The sequence below is a fragment of the Phyllobates terribilis genome, unplaced genomic scaffold, assembly GCF_046119375.1.
Source record: "Phyllobates terribilis strain yellow unplaced genomic scaffold, ASM4611937v1 Scaffold_2__4_contigs__length_985480577, whole genome shotgun sequence".
Classification (NCBI taxonomy): Eukaryota; Metazoa; Chordata; class Amphibia; order Anura; family Dendrobatidae; genus Phyllobates; species Phyllobates terribilis.
The window spans coordinates 812,684,114-812,706,586 of NW_027362762.1; the positions used below are offsets into that span (position 1 = coordinate 812,684,114).

Sequence of the window (22,473 nt, forward strand, 5' to 3'; positions counted from 1 at the left end):
GGCAATAAGTGATAACAAACTATACATTCTCCAGTAGTTCAAATATCAAAATATGTCTTTATTTCACAGATTTGTTTTTAATGATTTTTTTTATTTTTTTTTATTTTAATATACGCAGTAATCGGCTGGACGGATCATTACAGTGGATCCTTTACAATTGCCAGAACACAGTCCGTACCACTGAATGCCATTTTTGTTGTTAAGCTTCGAGGCAAAGCAGGCAGCATACCACCACGCACCACCATAGCTGGTTGCACAGTTAGCAGAGTAGATATCTTGGTCTTTGTCCTTTGCTGTGAACTTCATATTATCATGTGTGGTTCCGGCTTGAATTGATGACATGGCATCTCCAGCTGTACCGGTGTAGCTTCCCAGTCTCAATATGTAGCCATTAGCCTCATCGTCTACACTGAAGAGGTTGTAATCTGCATATTTTTCTAAATCATTATTGTCCAGAATCACAAACCGAACCTGGTAGACTTTCTGCTTAGTAATGTGATGCAGATACTCTATGCCCAACCAGTAGTCCTTCTCCACATTCCCAAATCCATATTTGTAAGTGGTCCAGGATTCATCCCAGGTTATCTCTGAGTTTAAACTATTACGCTGAATGACAATCCAGCCGCCACTCTCGGTAGTCATGTCACAGTACACGATCAGTGGGTGCACGCCATCAGGATGGATTGCATAGATTCCACTCTTGTAGATTCGTGGGATTTCACTGCAGTCTTTTGGTAATGCTAAGAAGAAGGAATGTAAATTAATGAAATTATATCAAGTATAAAAGAAAATATTTTCTTTCATGATATGTTCCAAAAATTTAAATAGAATACTAGTCTGATTGATCTGGTCATTAAAATGTATCTGAAAATCTTACATCTGGCAATATAAGATCTGCAGCGTGGTCATTAATAATTATTGAAGCAGGCATCAATTCATACACCTCTTCTGCACCCCTTCACTCTAATGATCCCATTGTTAGACTAAAATAGAGAGATGTATTCATACTCTCAAGGAAAGGCATAGTAAATCCGTTACATTGTCCAGATCCTCCATTCCAGAAAGTATAATTATATTTCAGAGCATCACGAATCAGAATTGTACACCTTAGAATTCCTAAACCTTTATTAATATCATGTTTACCATGGGCTGTCTCTTTTAGTATATAATAGTGACATCTATTTTCTCCTCCCAAGTGCAGACCTTATATAATAATAGTTTTTATTTATATAGCTCCAACATAATCCGCAGCACTTTACAATTAAGCGGGGACATGTACAGACAATAAATTCAATACAAGGTAAGACTGTTTAAACAGTTACATTAGGAGTGAGGTCCCTGCTCGCAAGCTTACATTCTACAACAGGGGTCCTCAAACTACGGGCTGTGGGCGGAGGAGAGCAGTGCCAGCGCCCGCTCCCCCCCGCTTGCTCAGGGCCCCGGCAGCCGGATTCTTACCTCTCCCCGTGCCTCCGCAGATCCGCTGTCTTCCTGCTCTGTGCTCCCTGTGATGTCTCATGTCAGAGGATGCGGTGACTTCTTTACACCGCGCCCTCCCCTGAGCCGTCACAGGGAGCGCAGAGCGGGAAGACGCCGGCGAACCTGGAGTCCAGACCAGAGCAGCGACAGCAGGTGAGGAGGAGTGAGATGAGTATTTATTTATTTATTTTTTTAATGTATGGAGGCATGGGACATAATATTAGGGGTGACATCCTGCATGGGGCATAATATGGGGGGGGGGGTGACATCCTGCATGGGGCATTATATGGGGGGAGTGACGTGCTGCATGGGGCATTATATGGGGGGGTAACAGCCTGCATGGGGCATAATATGGGGGGTGACATGCTGCATGGGGCATTATATAGGGGAGTGACATGCTGCATGGGGCATTATATGGGGGGGTGACATCCTGAATGGGGCATTATAATGACAGGGGAGTGATATCCTGCATGGGGCATTATATGGGGGGGGTGACATCCTGAATGGGGCATTATATGGGGGGGTCACATGCTGAATGGGGCATTATAAAGACAGGGGAGTGATATCCTGCATGGGGCATTATATGGGGGGGGGGTGACATCCTGAATGGGGCATTATATGGGGGGGGGGTGACATGCTGCATGGGGCATTATATGGGGGGTGACATCCTGCATGGGGCATTATATGGTGGGAGAAAGGGACATCCTGCATGGGGCATTATATGGGGGGTGACATCCTGCATGGGGCATTATAAGGGGGGAACAGCCTGCATGGGGCATTATAATGGGGGAACAGCCTGCATGGGGCATTATAAGGGGGGTAACAGCCTGCATAGGGCATTATAAGGGGGAAACAGCCTGCTTATTGAGCACCTATGCTGCCTATTGGGGACATTTACCTGCCCATTGAGGACCTATGCTGCTTATTGGGGACATTTACCTCCCCATTGAGGACCTATGCTGCCTATTGGGGACATTTACCTGCCTATTGGGGACATATGCTGCCTATTGGGGACATTTACCTGCCCACTGAGGAGCTATGCTGCCTATTGGGGACATTTACCTGCCTATTGGGGACCTATGCTGCCTATTGAGGACCTATGCTGCCTATTGGGGACATTTACCTGCCTATTGGTGACATTTACCTGCCTATTGGGGACCTATGCTACCTATTGGGGATATTTACCTGCCTATTGGGGACCTATGATGCCTATTGGGGACATTTACCTGCCTATTGAGGACCTATGCTGCCTATTGGGGACATTTACCTGCCTATTGGGGACCTATGCTGCCTATTGAGGACCTATGCTGCCTATTGGGGACATTTACCTGCCTATTGATGACCTATGATGCCTATTGGGGACATTTACCTGCCTATTGAGGACCTATGCTGCCTATTGGGGATATTTACCTGCCTATTGGGGACCTATGTTGCCTATTGGGGACATTTACCTGCCTATTGAAATACCGGTTGATTTAACTTCACTTGTTCTTCATTTTAAATATTGTATTTGTTCCTGTATTGTTTTTTTACTTCAAAATAAGATATGTGCAGTGTGCATAGGAATTTGTTCATAGTTTTTTTTAAAAACTATATTCCGGCCCTCCAATGGTCTGAGGGACAGTGAACTGGCCCCCTGTTTAAAAAGTTTGAGGACCCCTGTTCTACAAGGAAATGGGGGGACACAATAGGTGAAAAGTGCTTGTTATTTCAGGTCTAGCAATTATAATAAATAGGGATTATCATAAAAGGCTGCATGATCCGGTCATCAGCCCGTATGTTTAAGTGCAATAATCAAGTATTGAGTGCAGTTATCATGTGCATGGAGGATGTAGAGACAGATGAACAGTAGGGAGCAGATTCTGAATAATATTAAGGAGGGAACATGGGAAAGTTAGTTTACTGGGTATTTGAGGTGGTAGGCTTGTTTGAAGAGATGGGTTTTTAAAGCGCGCTTGAAGACGTGGGGGCTAGGCATCAATCGGATCGTCTGGGGCAGAGTATTCCAGAGAACTGGCGCAGCACGAGAGAAGTCTTGGAGACGGAGGTGCGAGGTTCGGATTATGGGGGATGTTAGCCTTAGGTCATTTGTGGAACGGAGGGCATGTGTAGGGCGATAGACTGAGATGAGAGAGGAGATATAAGGTGGTGCCGAACTGTGGAGAGCTTTGTGGGTGAGAGCGATGAGTTTATATTGGACCCTGTAGCGAATGGGTAACCAGTGTAATGACTGGCACAAGATGGAGGCATCGGTGAAGCGGCTGGACAGAAATACGACTCTGGCTGCCGCATTCAGGACGGATTGGAGAGGAGAAAATTTGGTAAGAGGGAGAAAGATCAGAAGAGAGTTGCAGTAGTCCAGATGAGAGTGAATAAGAGAGACAGTAAGAGTTTTAGCAGTTTCAAAGGTGAGAAAAGGTCGGATTCTGGAGATATTTTTAAGATGCAGGTGACAAGAGTGAGTGAGTGATCGGATATAGGGAGTAAAGGAAAGTTTAGTGTTGAATATGACCCCAAGGCAGAGGGCGTGCTGCTTGGGGGTTATGGTTGAACCCTCCAAGGTAATTTTGATGTTAGGTAGAGTTAGGTTAGTAGAGGGGAGAAACACAAGAAGTTCAGTTTTGGAGAGATTCAGTTTAAGATAGAGAGAGGACATGATGTGAGAGACAGCAGACAAGCAATCCTTGGTATTTTGTATTAGGGTAGGGGTGATGTCAGGGGAAGAAGTGTATAATTGGGTGTCGTCAGCATAGAGATGATACTGGAACCCGAATCTGCTGATTGTTTGTCCAATAGCGGCAGTGTATAGAGAGAAGAGAAGGGGGCCTAGGACTGAGCCCTGAGGGACCCCGATAGTAAGGGGACGAGGAGAGGAAGAGGAGCCGGCAAAAGATACAGTGAAGGAGCGATCAGAGAGGTAGGAGGAGAACTAGGAGATAACAGTTTCCTTGAGGCCTATAGAGAGGAGCATAGTGAGGAGGAGCTGGTGATCCACAGTGTCAAATGCGGCAGAGAGATCCAGGAGAATCAGCAGAGAGCAGTGACCTTTGGATTTAGCTGTTAGTAGATCATTAGAGACTTTAGTGAGGGCAGTTTCAGTGAAGTGTAAAGAGCAGAAACCAGATTGTAGAGGGTCGAGGAGAGAGTTGTCTGAGAGATAGTGGATTAGACGGGAGTGGACCAAGTGTTCCAGGAGTTTAGAGATGAAAGGAAGGTTAGAAACAGGTCTGTAGTTAGCAGTGCAGTTCTGGTCCAGGGATGGCTTTTTAAGTAAAGGGGTTATGATGGCATATTTAAATGAGGGAAAGATACCTGAAGAAAGAGAGAGGTTAAATATTTTAGTCAGGTGAGTGGTGACCACTAGTGTTGAGCCACCCCCGTAGTGTTCGAGTTCGGCTCGGTTCGTCGAACACCCGTGTGTTCGCCGAACTGTTCGTCGAACTGTTCGTCGAACACCTTCGAACACCGTTAAAATCAATGGCAGGCAAACAAAAACACATAGAAACACATAGAAAACACCTTCAAAGGTGTCCAAAAGCTGACAAACTGCTCAGAAGACACAACTAACACATGGAAAAGTGACAAGTACATATAGTCATGCGAAAAGAAAAGAGGTGGAGGAGTAAAAGGAGGGGGAGACACAGATATAGGCATGTCATGCCCTTCTAAAATCCAAAAAGTGAGAAGCCGAGACGGCCAGTCCGCTCCTGCCCGTGCCACCTCCGTGTCGCCGGGTTTGTGCCAGAGCCGCGGTGAACCCTGACGGCCAGCCCCCCTCTCCCAATACTGGTGCCTGTCCGCTGGTGGGTCGAGAGAGCCCCCCTGTGGTGGAGGCAGCTCTAAGCTTTTTAATTTAAATTGTCCCTCTAATTTGAATGAATACACTTTAAATCCATTTACAAGGATCTATTGGAGGGCAAGTCTCATGCCAGCAGCCGCGTAATTCCAGCTCCAGTAGCGTCCACTAAAGCTGCTGCAGTTAAAAAGCTTTTATAAGGATCGAGCTCGGCTGTCCACCGCAAGGCATCCTAGTGCCAGTCCCAGCCCCTATGCCTTGGGGTGCCTCCTGATGCTCTTCACTAAGTATCCCGTGGTCCCGAAGCATTTCCTTTGAAAAAATTAAGTGTCCAAACTACAGGTGGTGTAGCTTGCTTAACAGCCGGGATAATCCGCTGACTAGCAGACACTGCTACTAGGCACAAAGTATTTCCTGGGCTAGATGCAGTTAAAAATTTGTAAGTAGATACTCTCGTTGGATGCTGAGAAAGCATTCCATAGAGTCTCCTGGCACGCCATATATGATTCTCTTAAAAAGCTTGGGGTAGGGGTCTAGGGGACCCTTTTATAGCCAAAATCACGGCCCTGTATCACAATACGTCACCTAGGCTGAAGATAAATGGAACTGTAGCACCGAGGGCTCGGTTGCTACAGACGTATTGCACCTCACCCAGAGGTGTGATATCTCACTCTCAGATAAGGATGGAGTGTGGATCAGGACCCGACACCTGCATGCATTACACCACATTGCCGTGGGGCAGGGCGACCAATATGCCCCTGAGATGGGCACAACAGTCCCTGTCCCTGGCTGGAGTGGGGGGAGGGAACACTGAGGAAGGGGAACCCTGCAGTGCAGGAGCAGGGAGGAAGCAGTTCCTGGGTGCATTGAGAAGGGAGTATAAAAGGTGGGCACCATCTTAGTTCAGTGCAGAGAAGTCTGAGCAGAAGTGGCAGGGAGCAGGGGCTCTGCATGAGCTCTGCTCCGGAGGCGGGCCTAGTAACAGAGGCCCAGGCCTGCAAGAGGGAGAAGGAAGGAAGAGGAGCGGAGAAGGCTCCAGGAACGAGGAATGAAGGGATCCCAGGGGTGCGGACGGGCGAGTCGCCACCGCACGCCCGAATCCACCTGCGTGGAGGGGTCAGGCCAAAGGGGGAGACCGGTCCCCGAACTAGTGGAGGCAGGAAACGACCCTCAGCTAGAAACCGGAGGCTCTGACATTTTATGTGGCGCAGCCCCTTGCTCCACCCGCTAGGAAGGCACCACATAGGGTCAGGGAAACTGGCGCCAAGTTTACCAAGAGGAGGCCCGAGGCAGCCGGACAGAAGTGTTGGTAAGAAAGGCCAGACAAAGGACACACAAAGGGGGTCCTGTGAAGCGCTCCAAAGTTATCTGGGAGTTGTCTGAGCCCCTCACCTGGTGAGCACAGTACGACGTGGGCAGCCGTTACCTGCAGACGTGGTCTGGATAATAAGAACTGTGAGTAAAGGCCCTGAACTGCATCACTGACTCCGTGTCGTTACTGCTGCTGCCCTGCACCATCACCCCCATCCTCCGCATACACTGCCCTGAGGCTATACTCCTCCCGTGGGGAGTTATGCTACGCTCTGCTGCACCCACAACACCAGCCTTAGCGGTCTGCCCTGTAGCGGCGGTTCACTCTGACCGCAATCCACGGGTGGCGTAGTCGGACATTTAAACATCAAAACCACATAAATAGTTCCGCCACTGGTTTGACCGCCCTGAGCCACGGAACCGGATCGCCGCCACGAAGACTACAACCACCAGCATCCACCAAAAAGGGTCCGGCTCCGGGTGTCCCAAGGCCCAGGGGGTGCGTCAGAACATTTTCATCACCTTTCACAATCACCAATGGGACAAGGCAGGGATGTCCTCTGTCCCCTCTCTTATACATCCTAGTGACGGAGCACCTGCTCTCATCAATTCGCCATAACCCCAATATTAGGTGGATTGAGGTGGGAGGCACCGAGTACAAGTGCTCTCTATTTGCTGATGATGTCCTAGTATATATCACTCAATCACATATATCCATCCCTGCTGTTATGGCTGAAATAGATCACTTTGTTACATGGTAAAATTTTAAAATCAATGCAGCGAAGTCTGAGGCCCTCGATGTCTCCCTCCCTAAATCCATATAGGATTCCATCCAGTCCAACTTTCCCTTTGCCTGGCCCTCACAGGGTATCAAATACTTAGGAATTCCTATTCATAGAGACCTCTCCCATCTATGTTATCTTAATTTTGGGCCCTTTATTGAACAATTCCATACAGACCACGGTTGGCAAGTTAGAACTGTAAGATTCACTACGTGAACCACTGGTGTTTTGTGGAAAAGCACATGTACACCGCGTTCCAAATTATTATGCAAAAAGTGTTTAGGAGTGATAAGGGAAGAATTTGTTTGTTTGTCAGTTAAACTCATTGATGGTGATGTGTGTCAGGGCCCTTTATATCACTGTAAGCAATTGCAGACACCTGTGCTAATTAGTTTGGCAGGTGTGTCCAATGAAAGGCAAGACTACTTAAGAAGGCTCTCTCACATTATTAAGCAGCCTACATTTTCTGCCAAAATGGGAAAGAAAAAGGATGTGTCGGCTGCTGAGAAGCAACAAATTGTGGAGTGTTTAGGTCAAGGCATGACTACAATCAACATTGTGCGATGATCAGGATGAAGTGTCTTGGCAATCAAGAAGTATGTAGCTGATTCACAGTACACACGTGTGCGTGCTGATAAGGGCAAATTGAGGACTCTTTCCTACAGGCAATTACGTCAGGTTGAAAGAGCAGCGGCAAAAAAGCCTTGTCATAGCAGCAGACAAGTTTTTGAAGCTGCTTGTGCCTCCAACGTCCCCCGAACAACAAGATGCAGGGTCCTTCAGAGGTTTGCAGCTGTGCATACGCCATCCTGTCGACCTCCTCTATCCACTTCACACAAGCAGAAACGGCTCCAGTGGGCCAAACATTACATGAAGACTGATTTCAAAACTGTTTTGTTCACGGATGAGTGCCGTGCAGCGCTCGATGGTCCAGATGAATGGAGTGGAGGATGGCTGGTTGATGGACACCCCACGCAAACACGGCTACAGCGCCAACAAGGAGGAGGTGGAGTAATGTTTTGGGCTGGAATCATGGGGAGAGAGATTGTCGGCCCCTTTAGGATCCCTGAAGGCGCTAAAGATGAACTCCATAATGTATGTGGATTTTCTCAAACAGCACTTCCTGCCATGGTTCAAGAAGAAGAACCGTGTATTTCACAGCAAGATCATTTTTCTGCATGATAATGCACCATCTCATGCTGCACATAAAACATCTGCATCTCTGGCTGATATGGGCATAAAAGGGGACAAACTTATGGTGTGACCCCCATGCTCCCCTGACCTCTACCCCATTCAGAACCTTTGGAGCATCATTAAAAGGAGTGTCTATGATGGCGGGAGGCAGTTCACATCTAAGCAACAGCACTGGGAGGGTATTCTGTCCTCATGCAAAACAATTGAAGCAGAAACCATCCAAAACCTGACAAATTCAATGGACGAGAGAGTTCAGAAGCTCCTTTCGAACAAGGGGTCCTATGTGAAAATGTAACATCACCTAGAATAAAGTTTTGAGTTGAAAACTGTTTGATTTCAGTTTTTAACAACCTGCTAATGCTTATAATTTCAAAAATGACCATTTTTTTGGTCTTTATTAAAATGAAAAGGTTGATCGAAAAGTTTGGGGGATCTAAGAGTGTGGCAACCCAGTAGTCATGATTACTTCGAATTCTGACAATATGAGGGTCATGCTGCAGGTAGTGCAGCAAGAAGGCACTTATGTGTCTTGCGCATCTCGGAGCCCCAAAATTATTTTCCGGGCTAGATGCAGCTAAAAATTATTTTTAATTTTAAATCTGGTGAAGCTTATTATAGATGGCCTAATAGGATCAGTGCTGCACACTGCTACAAAGCCCAAATTATTTTCCAGTCAAGATACAGATAAACATGATTAGTAATTTGAAAGCTTAAAACGGTTGGTAGGGTGATTTTAACCAATCATCAAGCTTTTACTCTCCCCAGGATGACACAGGGGTAGAAAAGTCGTTTCGGATCCATGATTTGTTCATCTTTATGAACGTGAGTCTGTCTACATTATCAGTGGAGAGCCGCGTGCGCTTATCTGTCAGCACACCACCAGCAGCGCTGAACACACGTTCAGACAGAAAGCTGGCTGCGGGGCATGACAAGATCTCCAAGGCGTAAGTGGCTAGCTCCGGCCATTTATCCAGATTGGAAGCCCAAAAAGAGCAAGGGTCAAGTGACACAGTCGTGGCTTCAATGTTTACTTGGAGATACTCCTGTACCATCGTCTCTAGGCGTTGACTATGTGTCAGACTTCTTGTCTCCTGTGGCCTTGCAAAGGATGGGCTAAAAAAGTGGTGAAATGATTCCGCAAAATTGATGTTACCAGCAGATACTGTGGTTCTGTTACGGTTTGAGTGCTGAACACTTGACGGTCCCACGGTTGGCAAGTTGGAACTGTGAGATTCACTACGTGCACCACTGGTATTTTGTGGAAAAGCACATGTAAGATTCTGCAACAGTCTCTGCTGATACTCCTGCATGCGTGCATCCCTTTCTATGGCAGGAATAATTTCTGCAAATTTACTTTTGTACCGGGGATCTAACAGTGTGGCAACCCAGTAGTCAGGATTATTTCTAATTCTCACAATTCGAGGGTCATGTTGCAGGTAGTGCAGCAAGAAGGCACTCATGTGTGTTGCGCATCCAGGAGCACCAAGTCCCTGTTGTGTTGGTGGCGAGGTAACAATCATGCTTCCTTCCTCTGTCCTCTCCCCCCAACCTCGCACAACAGAAATGTGATCAAGGTCTCCCTCATCTGATGAGTCTTCCATCAGTTCGTCCTCCACTTCTTCCTGGGCTCCTGCACCTTCCTCACTAGTTTGGCTGCTACCATGCGCCCTGGTAAAATCATCTCCCCCACCCTCACATGCCTGCCGCCCTGGTGCTGCCGACCGTCTGGACCTTGCAGATGTTAGCCCTTCCGCATACAACTCCTCCTCCTCTACTTCCTCCACCTCCTCTTGTGCCACCACCTGACTCCGAATTCTGTTTAACATGTGCTCCAGCATGTAAATCACCGGAATAGTCATGCTGATAATGGCATCGTCAGCACTAAACATCTTCGTCGCCATTTCAAAACTGTGCAGAAGGGTGCATAGGTCCCTGATCTGAGACCACTCCTCCAGCGTGATTTGCCCCACCTCTGAATCTCGTTGGCCCAGGCTATACGTCAGAACGTATTGCACCAGGGCTTGTCGGTGCTGCCACAGTCGCTGCAACATGTGCAGAGTTGAATTCCACCGGGTAGGCACATCGCATTTTAGCCGGTGAAGTGGCAGGCCCAACGACTTCTGTAGAGATGTAAGTCGCTGAGCTGCGGGATGCGAACGGCGGAAGTGAGCACACAGCGACCGTGCCCTCTGCAGAAGGCCATCTAGTCTGGGATAGTGGGCTAAAAATTGCTGGACAACCAGGTTCAACACGTGAGCCATACAAGGCACGTGTGTGACATTGCCCCGGCGAAGGGCCGCACCCAGGTTTGCAGCATTGTCGCACACGGCCTTCCCTGGTTTCAGGTCCAGTGGAGACAACCATTCATGAAATTGGTTCTCCAGAGCTGACCACAACTCCTCAGCTGTGTGACTCACATTTCCCAGACATTTCAATGTAAAAACCGCCTGATGACGTTGAGCCCTACTGCCAGCATAGTAAGGAGGTGTGCAGGATCCCTTCTGAGCAGTTAGAAAGCTTGTGGCATGACCAGACAGGCTTTGGGTGCAGGTGGAAGACCGAGAGGAGGTTGAGGAGGCAGAAGCAGTGGAGGAAAAATGACATAAAGAGGATTGACGCACAACTCGTGGGGACGGCAAGACTTGGACAGCAGCCCCTTGTCCTGCTGTCACCATAGTTACCCAGTGCCCAGTCAGCGACATGTAACGCCCCTGTCCATGCCTACTCGTCCAAGTGTCTGTGGTGAAATGCACCCTGTCACACACAGAGTTTCTCAAAGAAGCGGTGATGTTGTGTGCGACATGCTGGTGGAGCGCAGGCACACCTTTCTTTGAGAAGTAGTGCCGTCTGGGCATCTGGTACTGGGGCACTGCGACGGACATAAGGTCTCGAAAATCCTCTGTGTCCACCAGGCGGAAAGGCAGCATTTCTGTAGCCAAGAGCTTGCAGATGGTGAAATTCAACCTCTTAGCTTTCTCATGGCTAGGAGGAAATGGTCTTTTACTTGTCCACATCTGAGGGACCGAGGGCTGGCTATTGTGCTTAGACGGGGTTGATAAGGGTGTCCCCGGCAAACTGCCGGTCTGTGAGGAAGATGCAGGCGGACATGTTAGGTTGCCTTGATCCAAAGGTGGTGCTATCGATGTCGGACAGCGCTCAAGACCAGCTGGTGTTACCACCTCCAAAGAAAATGATGACCTGCCAATCACGCTGGCTGTTGCGGGTAAAGAGGTGGCAGGTCTGCGCCCCAAAACAGGTGTGACTGCTGTCCCCCCAGTCACAGAGGATGAAGAGGCCGCGGATGCACAAGATATGGCAGACGGTGGTTGGCCCGGCCGGCTAGACCGCATTGTAGCACACTGAGCTTCCCACTGCAACTTATGCTTCATGTCCATGTGCCGGTTCATGCATGAAGTACTCAAACTATGTATTTTTTGGCCTCTACTTAGCTTTTGCTGACAAATGTTACAGATAACACGAGTTGGGTCATCTTTATCGATCTGAAAAAATGCCCAGGCTATGCAAGGCTTAGCACCCATGCGACCTGAAGAGCCACCACGACTTGTGGTGAGAGGCAGAGTTGTGTTTGAGGATGCAGTTGTTGACGTGCTTCCAGTACTACGTCTCTGTCCAGGAAGGCGCAACCTGACCTCGTCGTCACTAGCATCTTCCTCCACCTCCTCTGCTGACCTCATCTCTTGGCTGACTGTGGGTTGACAGTAAGTGGGATCTCCGACCTCATCATCATCACCCTGTGCGTTATCACACCCGTCGTCCTCAGAGCCAACCTGTTTCTGCCCTGACAAAAAACTAAAGTTGTCGCTCCAATCAGGTATTTGAGTCTTATCATCGTCTTCCTCATTGTCTCCACCAACAGGAGTTACAGTTTGGGAATGAGGGTCTACATTATGGTCAGAACCTTCTGCGTCTGGTCCTGGATCCGACTCATAAAGATTCTGGGCATCAGTGCAGATCATTTCCTCGTCTGGATTCACAGAAGCGCTGGAGTCGACCTCTGATTCCCAGGCTATAGTATGAGTAAACAGCTCTGCAGACTCAACCATCTGTTCTACCTCATACTCAGACGGGCAGCTGGAGATTTGGGAGCTGTGAGGAAGCAAGTGCGATTTGGGTGACACCTTTGAGGACTGGAGTATTTGTGATGTTGAAGTTGATGTGGAGGAGAGCCCACTTAAAGGAGCACTTGATATCCGTTGAAGCACCTGCTGTTTTTGTGCCTCATCTGGAATTTGTAGCGATTGGCGTGGCCGTAAGAAAGGGATCCGCTAAAAGAAGTAGACATTTTAGTTTGGCTGGAAGATGGTCTTTCTTCTGCACCTACCCCACGGACACAACCTTTTTTCCCCTTCCCAACACGCCTATTCCCCTTTCCACCAGCAGCAGGCCTTTTTCCACTCATTTTGGTGGTTAACTAATTCACAACTCTGGAGTTGTTTGCACAAAAAAACAATGGATGGTAACCGAGCAGAGCTGAGTGGCCAAACTGTGGTATTAGGCCAAAACTATTGGCTGGGTTAGATGCAGAAAAAAATTATTTTTAATTTGCAACCTGATGGAGGTCAGTATAGATGGACTAATAGACCAAGTCCCACACACCGCTAGAAGCCCAAATATTTTTTCAGAGCTAGATGCAGAAAAAAATTATTTTTAATTTGCAACCTGATGGAGGTCAGTATAGATGGACTAATAGACCACGTCCCACACACCGCTAGAAGCCCAAATATTTTTTCAGAGCTAGATGCAGAAAATTTTTTTATTCAATTTGCAACCTGATGGAGGTCAGTATAGATGGACTAATAGACCAAGTCCCACACACTGCTAGAAGCCCAAATATTTTTTCAGAGCTAGATGCAGAAAAAAATTATTTTTAATTTGCAACCTGATGGAGGTCAGTATAGATGGACTAATAGACCAAGTCCCACACACTGCTAGAAGCCCAAATATTTTTTCAGAGCTAGATGCAGAAAAAAATTATTTTTAATTTGCAACCTGATGGAGGTCAGTATAGATGGACTAATAGAACAAGTCCCACACGCTGCTAGAAGCCCAAATATTTTTTCAGAGATAAATGAAGAAAAAAATTATTTTTAATTTGCAACCTGATGGAGGTCAGTATAGATGGACTAATAGACCAAGTCCCACACACTGCTAGAAGCCCAAATATTTTTTCAGAGCTAGATGCAGAAAAAAATTATTTTTAATTTGCAACCTGATGGAGGTCAGTATAGATGGACTAATAGACCAAGTCCCACACACCGCTAGAAGCCCAAATATTTTTTCAGAGCTAGATGCAGAAAAAAATTATATTCAATTTGCAACCTGCTGGAGGTCAGTATAGAAGGACTAATAGAACAAGTCCCACACACTGCTAGAAGCCCAAATATTTTTTCAGAGCTAAATGAAGAAAAAAATTATTTTTAATTTGCAACCTGATGGAGGTCAGTATAGATGGACTAATAGACCAAGTCCCACACACTGCTAGAAGCCCAAATATTTTTTCAGAGCTAGATGCAGAAAAAAATTATATTCAGTTTGCAACCTGATGGAGGTCAGTATAGATGGACTAATAGAATGATGCTATGCCCAAAAGATTTTACTTCACTAGGTGCAGTAAAAAAATTGGTATTCTATACACAGGTGGTATATCTTGCAACACAGATAGGCTACTCCACTGACTAACACACTCTGCAATAGGCCAAAAAGGATTAGCTTTGCTAGATTCAGCCAAATGCTGTGAAAAAAACTTGCACAGCACTGGCACAGACCTGCCTGGCAAAAACTGATAGGAACTGATGTAACCTAGTCCTGAAAAGGACTCCAATTACAATTAGTCTTTTCTCCCACAATCTATCTATTTAAGAGCACAGACCTGCCTGATAAAAGTCGTAGGAAATGCTGTAACCTAGTCCTTAAAAGGACTGCAATCACAACTATTCCCTACTCCCAAGCTATCTGTATATTTGTGCGAAAATTGGCTTGAAATTAACAAGGTATAGCGCACACAGCAACAGCGGTGCCGTCTAACACGCAGCTGCAGCAGTGAGAAAATGGTGGTGACGGGGAAAATGGCTTGGTCTTATAGGGCAAGGACATGTGACATACACTGCCAATGACACATGCCCTTGCTTGTGTGAAAAAAAGCACTTCGCTCCGTGTGTGCGCTGCTGATAGGCTGACAGATTGCACCTCCCCACTGCAAATGCGGGAAAGAGAAAAAAAAATGGAGATCTTCATTGTTCCTGCAGAGATCCATCCCCTGCCCCTCCCCCCGCCCCGCTGTACACTCAAACTGCGTATTAACATTAATTTTCATCATTACTGAGAAAAAATCCAGTTATGATTTTGGTGCACGAACAGTTATCGAACATAACCTCGAACAGCCGAATTTTTCTCAAATTGTTCGTGTTCGCCGACCGGCTCGAACACCGCCCAAAACAGCTCGAATTTGAGATTGGCGAACAGTTCGAGTAGAACAACGCTCATCTCTAGTGACCACCGGTGAGAGAGACTGCAGGAGATGTGAGGGAATGGGGTCACTGTTGCAGGTTGTATGCCGAGAAAAAGTGAGGAGCTTCTTATATATAAGTATGAAAACTCATTTGCCGCCTCTCTACCAAAGTCTCCAACTTATATAGAATTTTTATTGTAATAAATCATATGGCTTGCACCAAAGGTATACAAAAAGCCAAATATTAAACTTACCCTCTTTATTCACATGGTTGTTTTCGCCATCTAGGATGAAAAAAAAAGTATATTAATTAGGTATATATCTATAGTATATCTACTGTATATAACTATAGTATAATTTATGATTTTTTTTAATCTATAGTATGGCTTCATGTTCTCAGGTAGGCATTAGGTAGCGTTCACAAAGGCTATGCTGTTTTGCACAAATTTCTTCTGGGCACAAAGGTATAACAGTAAATAAACAGTTCATTCAGCAGGCACATATATGTCAGTACAGGCTCAACAAATTACAGTCCTCTCCCTCTCACCTTCTAGCTGAGACTGCCAACACCAGAGGTCTTTTCTTCCTCCCAGACACAATAAGGTGATATATACAGTCCATTCTCCTGGAGAAAACTTTACACAAAGAAGTTACGGTCTTACCAGACTCTGTATCACCTTCAGCCTGAGCTCCAGCATTTTCAGTAGAAAACAAAAGTGTTCAACTTCATGCACAGATCTCACTGAACAGACTGCAGCTTCAACACATTACTTTGCAGATCAACACACAGACTGCTCAGCTATCCTAGCTGTCCTGCGTAGTCTACATTTAGAGAGACTCTGGCTTGTCTCTCCCAGCTACAGCTGACATTTTGGCTTTTCACTCACTAGCTTCAACTAATTCCACTCTGCTCAACATCTCCAGCGGACTGAGAGCTCCTAGGTGAACACATGCCCTGGTTCTTAGTCATAGCTAGCCACATGCATCTAATTAAGACTTGCAGTGCTAGGATTAATCCCTAGCCTACCTGGCTTTTATACACTATGTATCTATCCATCTATCTATCTACACTAATCAACACTGAAATTGCAAATTCAAGATAGAAAAGTAGTAGGATTATGGAAATCTCAGGATCAATAGATGTGTTACTGATATCCAAATGATGAAAAAGCTGTAAACAAAATTCTTAAAACAGCTCGATGTATTCAGTATCAGATAAGAGCACCTTGTGCAGAAACACCTGCACTTACATGCCTTGGCTGCTATCCATAAGGTTATTAAAGGCTGTCTGAGGACTTGCTGAATGCACTTGGGCAAATCATCAAGATCTGCTGCTGTCAGCTCCCTTTGCAATTATTGACCAATGATATCCCAGATGTGCTCAATGAGAGACGAGAAAAAAGAATATGTTCCCTAATGAAGACCTCTTCAAGGTGTTGCCCACATGGTCTCCTAATTAATCTCATTTCGTTCAAGACAAAAGCAGAAATCATCACTGAAGGGGACAGACCTCCACTCCAACCTCCTTTTCTCTGTTCCCATCTGCCTTTTTTCTGTGATGTCTTTTGGATTTTATGTCCTTTTCGGTGAGTTGCTTTGAATTTTAGTGTAGAGACTTGCAAGAAAATAAGGACCTTGACGTGGGTTACATGCTTATATATTTTACACATCTTTTTTGTTGCATATTTTTCATCTTTTGCAGGGTGCAGCCAGATCTTTTATCGTTGGCTGGGGAAATGGGGAGCCCATCCTTATGGGGTGCACTAATATAGCACTGGGACACCTGATCTAAAGGTATGGACGTCACTAATAGGCTGTAAGCCAGACACTGTAAACTACACTTATTTGTGTGACTCTCACCCTATACAAGACTTATCCATGTGCACTTATAAGACTAGGAAACTATTGAATTGTAGGCAAGTGGTTGTTTCATCAGTATTTTGCAGTTGTGCTGCTCCCACCTTTATGATGCATGCCTGTTACTATCCTTCCATCAGTTAATATTGTGTCTTGGTGTTAGTAAATATGGCTACCTTTTTTCTGTGCAGTTTTTTGAATTTCACGTCCTTTTCGGTGAGACGCCTTGAAGAGGTACCTTAATGAGGAAATGTCACACCTCTCCTACTCCCAAGGTTATGGTGTGGGATGGCATAATGTGCATTAGCCGAACTCCTCGAGTCTTCATTTCAGGTACCTTAACAGCTTAGCATTATATTGATTTTGTGACAGAGCCAGTGGCATGACCATTTCTTCATATATGTATAGACAGAATTCCAAATTATTATGCAAATTGGATTTAAATGTCATAAAGATTTTTTTACATTAATGGATGGCGTCTCAGGGCTCTTTAAATCACTGAAATCAGTCTCAAACACCTATGATAATTAGTTTGCCAGGTTTGCCAATTAAAGGAAAACTACTTAAGGACATTTCAGATTATAATGCAGACCACAGGTTTCAAGCAATATGGGAATGAAAAAGGATCTCTCTGCTGCGGAAAAGCGTCAAATAGTGCAATGCCTTGGACACGTTATGAAAACTTTAGATATTTTATGAACACTTAAGCATGATCATCGTACTGTGAAGAAATTTGTGGGTGATTCAGAGCACAGATGGGTTTGTGCAGATAAAGACATGATGAGGAAGGTTTGTGACAGAGAAATTCAATGGTTTAGGAGAGCAGCTGCTAAAATTCCATTACACAGCAGAAAATAGCTATTTGAAGCTGTTGGTGCCTCTGGAGTCTCACAAACTTCAAGGTGTATGATCCTCCAGAGGCTTGTAGTTGTGCATTAACCTACTATTAGGTCATCCCTAAACAGTGCTCACATGTAGAAATGGTTGCAGTGGGCCCAGACATACATGAAGACTAATTTTAAAACAGTCTTGTTTACTGATGGGTGCCGTGCAACCCTGGATGGTCCAGGTGGATGGAGTAGTGGATGGTTGGTTGATAGCCACCGTGTCCTAACAAGGCTGTGACATGAGCAAATAGGTGGCAGAGTCATGTTTTGGGCTGGATTCATGGGGAGAGAGCTGGTCCCTGAAAGTATGAAAATAACCTCGACAAAGTATATTTTAATGTAAGGTGGCTCTGTCAGTGGTTGCCTGGCATCTCTAAAATGGCTACCACGAATAGGTTTGGTGCAATCTTCTTAATTTCCCAGAGCCCTGGGGTTGCCGTGGTCTTCACCCTTTAACACCTATACAGGGATTTAGACTTATATAGGGGTGCCTGGGCAAGGGCCTCAGAGTCAGCTGATGTTTGGTGGCTCAAGCTGGCAAGAAGGATAGTTAGGTAACCAGATCAATACTAAGGAGGCCACAAAGGAGCAAAATCGTCAGGCTGGAGAAATGTCAATAAGCAAGCTAAGGTCAAAACAGGAAAACACAATACTAAACTGGAGCAGAAAACACAGACCTAAACTAGGGAAGCAGAAAAAAATATGCAAGCTTTCAAAGCACAGAGGCTCCTTCATCAGTCAATATTACAAATTAATTCATAAGATAAGGGGCACAACATTTAACAGATGTTACAGCAAAACATTTGTTCGTGAGGTGGAGGGGGTGATGCCTCCTAATAAAAAGTCAAAGAGATCAAATTTAGGGTTTTTAGTTGCAAAAGTCTGTGGGAATGTTTAATTATTTGGAGACGATCTGGTGAAGCTGTGAATTGAATCCTTGTAGTGAGTTATAAACCCAGGTGTTAGATTGAGTCCTGTTGAGTTAATTTGATCTCTTTGACTTATCATTAGGAGGCATCACCCCCTCCACCTCATGAACAAATGTCTTGCTGTAACATCTCTTAAATGTTGTGCCCCTTGTCTTATGAATTCATTTGTAAATAGCCTGAAGAAGGAGCCTCTGTGCTCTGATAGCTTGCATATATATATTTTTTCTGGTTAGCCAATAAAGGTATCACTCCGAGAATACTTTTGTCATTTTTGGGCATAAAAGTATTTACATCGACATTAGGCAAAGAAACTCAAGCAGAAACTATCCAAAAACACACAAGTTCAATGGATGCAAGAATTGGGAAGGTGTTATTGAAGAAGGGGTCTCATGTTAGCATGTAACTTGGCATGTTATGATGTTTTTGATTGAAAAAGCTTCTGATTTCAGTAAATGTGACCTCTTAATGCTGAGGACACAACAAATGACTACTTTCAGTTCTTTACAATCTATAAAATGTTTGGAAACTCTATTGTGCAAAATAATTTGGAACAGTGCATTTTGAGTTTTTAGACTTTTGAAAAAAAACTTGCTATTATTGGGATGTTTGTCCAATAAAATGTGATTAATTAATACTGATGATTTGAACATTATACTGACTTATTTGCATCAACAATTCATATAATGCACTCAAACATACAGTTGTGCTCAAAAGTTTACATACCCCGGAAGAATTTTTCCTTTCTTGGCCTTGTTTCAGAGAATATGAATGATAACAAAAAAACTTTTTCTCCACTCATGGTTATTGGTTGGGTAAAGCCATTTAGTGTCAAAGTACTGTGTTTACTCTTTTTAAATCTTAATGACAACCAAAAACATCCAAATGACCCTGATTAAAAGTTCACATACCCTGGTTATTTTGGCCTGATAACATGCACAGAATTTGACACAAATGGGTTTGAATGGTTACTTAAGGTAACATCCTCACCTGTGACCTGTTTGCTTGTAATCAGTGTGTGTGCATAAAAGCTGAGTGAGTTTCTGGGATCCAGACAGACTCTTGCATCTTTCATCCAGCCATTGACGTTTCTGGATTGTGAGTCATGGGGAAAGCAAAAGAATTGTCAACAGATCTATAGGAAAAGGTAGTTGAACTGTATAACTCAGGAAAGGGATATAAAAAGATATCCAAGGAATTGATAATGCCAGTCAGCAGGGTTCAATCTGTGATTAACAAATGGAAAATCAGGGGCTTGTAAAAACCAAACCACGGTCAGGTAGACCAACAAAAATTTTGGCCACAACTGCCAGAAAAATTGTTCAGAATGCAAAGAAAAACCCACAAATGACATCAGCTGAAATTCAGGACTCTCTGAAAACTAGCGGTGTGGCTGTTTCAAGATGCACAATAAGGAGGCACTTGAAGAAAAATGGGCTGTATGGTCGAGTCACCAGAAGAAAGCCATTACTGCACAAATTCCACAAAGTATCTTGCCTACAATATGCCAAACAGCACAGAGACAAGCCTTAAAACTTCTGGAACAAGGTAATTTGGAGTGATGAGACCAAAATTTAACTTTTTGGCCACAATCATAAACATTACATTTGGAGAGAGGTCAACAAGGCCTATGATGAAAGGAACACCATTCCTACAGTAAAGCACAGAGGTGGATCGCTGATGTTTTGGGGATGTGTGAGCTACAAAGGCACAGGAAACTTGGTAAAAGTTGAAGGAAAGATGAATGCAGCACATTATCAGCAAATACTGGAGACAAATTTGCACTCATCAACCCTGAAGCTGCGCATGGGACGTACTTGGATGTTCAAACATGACAATGATCCAAAACACAAAGCCAAGTCGACCTGTCATTGGCTACAGCAGAACAAAGTGATGGTTCTGGAGTGGCCATCTCAGTCTCCTGACCTCAATATCAGTGAGCCACTCTTGGGAGATCTCAAGCGCGCAGTTCATGCTAGACAGCCCAGGAATTTACAGGAACTGGAGGCTTTTTGCCAAGAAGAATGGGCAGCTTTACCATCTGAGAAAAAAAAGAACCTCATCCACAACTACCACAAAAGACTTCAAGCTGTCATTGATGAAAGAGGGGGCAATACACAGTATTAAGAACTGGGGTATGTGAACTTTTGATCAGGGTCATTTGGATGTTCTTGGCTATCATTAAGATTTAAAAAGAGAAAACACAGTAGTTTGACAATAAATGGCTTCACCCAACCAATAACCATGAGTGGAGAAAAAGTTTTTTTGTTATCATTCATATTCTCTGAAACAAGGCCAAGAAATGAAAAATTCTGCCGAGGTATGTAAACGTTGGAGCACAACTGTACGTATGCTCATACATGATATGGGAGAATCTGGTTTTGTATAGAAAGTAAAAAAACAAAACACATACTATTCTCAGCAAAATTGTCTCCACGTTTTGGATTTCTGCGATGACGAGTTGATGCTGTGCACACAAGGGCCAAAATGCAGAGGCAGTAGAAAACACCTAGAAACAGCACAGAGAAAATATATAACACACTGTCCATTAGAATATATGTGAATTAATATGTGTTTTTACTTGTATATAAGTCAAGTGCATAACTATAAGGCTATGTGCCCACGATGCAGAAATGCTCAGGATTTTTTCCTGAGCGTTTCTGCATCTCCCTGGCAGAAAAAAAACGCATGCGGATTGTACATGTGGATTGTACATGCGGATTGTACATGCGTTTTTCTTGCCAGGGACATGCGAATGTGAAGCGTTCTTCACTTGCATTTCCGCATGCGGGTTGACAAGCGTTTTCCAAGCGATTTTAGCATCACTTGGAAAGTGCTTGACAACTTGGTCACACTATATAAATCCATGCAAACGGCATGGATTTATATAGTATGACCGAGAGAATGGAAAAAAATAAAAAAAATAAATGTATACTTACCCTCTGATGGCCCGCGCTGTCTTGCTTCACCGCCCCGGCTGCCGGCAGCGGTGGATTGAAGGACCTGCCGACGTCAGCGTCGCGTGACTCGTCACATGACTCTGACGTCAGCGCAGGTCTTTCATTCCATCGCAAAGTGCCGGGAAGCAAGGAGGAGCACAGCGCGGGCCGCCAGAAGGTAAGTATATATTTATTTTTTATTTTATTCTTTTTTTACAGCTTTTTTAATGGTACCTGGGTGTGGATGAGACTCTCCTCTCCTCTACACCCGGGTACCATCCGCACATTAGAACGCGCCAATTACGCAAGTACAGATGCGGATTATCATTGGAGGACATGGCAGGCCTTCTACCATGCGTTTCTTAAGCATTTCTGCAGCGTTTTTGCCGCTGCGGAAACGCTTAAAAAATGCATCGTGGGCACACAGCCTAAGAAAAGAATGCATGGTCAACACAACTGAATAGCTCACCTACGTTTTTCAAGGCACCTCAGAGGAAAGAGGGAAGCAATTTAAATGACAAGAGCAGAGAAGAAATTAAAGGGGTTATCTGGTTGTTTAAAACTAATGAGGATTAGAGAGGCCATCAATATTGGATTACCCAGGGTTAAACTCACATCAACCCAGTTCTTATACAAAAGCATAGCTATGTACATTTAATAGTGCCTGAGTCCGGTCCTACGAAGTCTAAAAAGCTCAGTCCTATTCTAATAAATTAGGGGATGTGCCTGGTAAACAATGATAGAGACGAGGCATTGCCTCTATTATAAAAGGCAAATCGAATCCCCACATATCTAATAATCAGACAGACCACTATTTAAAAGAACTGGATAAC

At 44.8% G+C, this 22,473-nt stretch overlaps 1 protein-coding gene across 2 annotated transcripts in view; it reads right to left on the reverse strand.

Moving 5' to 3' along the window:
• Nucleotides 1-22,473, reverse strand: part of LOC141230556 (fibrinogen-like protein 1-like protein) — a 45,152-nt gene that overhangs the window by 21,918 nt on the left and 761 nt on the right. The window contains exons 2-4 of one of the 2 annotated variants that reach the window (XM_073667608.1): nucleotides 21,115-21,210; nucleotides 15,286-15,315; nucleotides 38-740 (exon numbers count right to left, since the gene is read on the reverse strand). In XM_073667608.1, the coding sequence (XP_073523709.1) occupies nucleotides 106-740; nucleotides 15,286-15,315; nucleotides 21,115-21,210 (761 nt within the window). In that variant the 3' untranslated portion in view covers nucleotides 38-105. Of the gene's footprint in view, nucleotides 1-37; nucleotides 741-15,285; nucleotides 15,316-21,114; nucleotides 21,211-22,473 lie in introns of those variants that run through there. The other variant, XM_073667607.1, reaches the window with a different exon arrangement.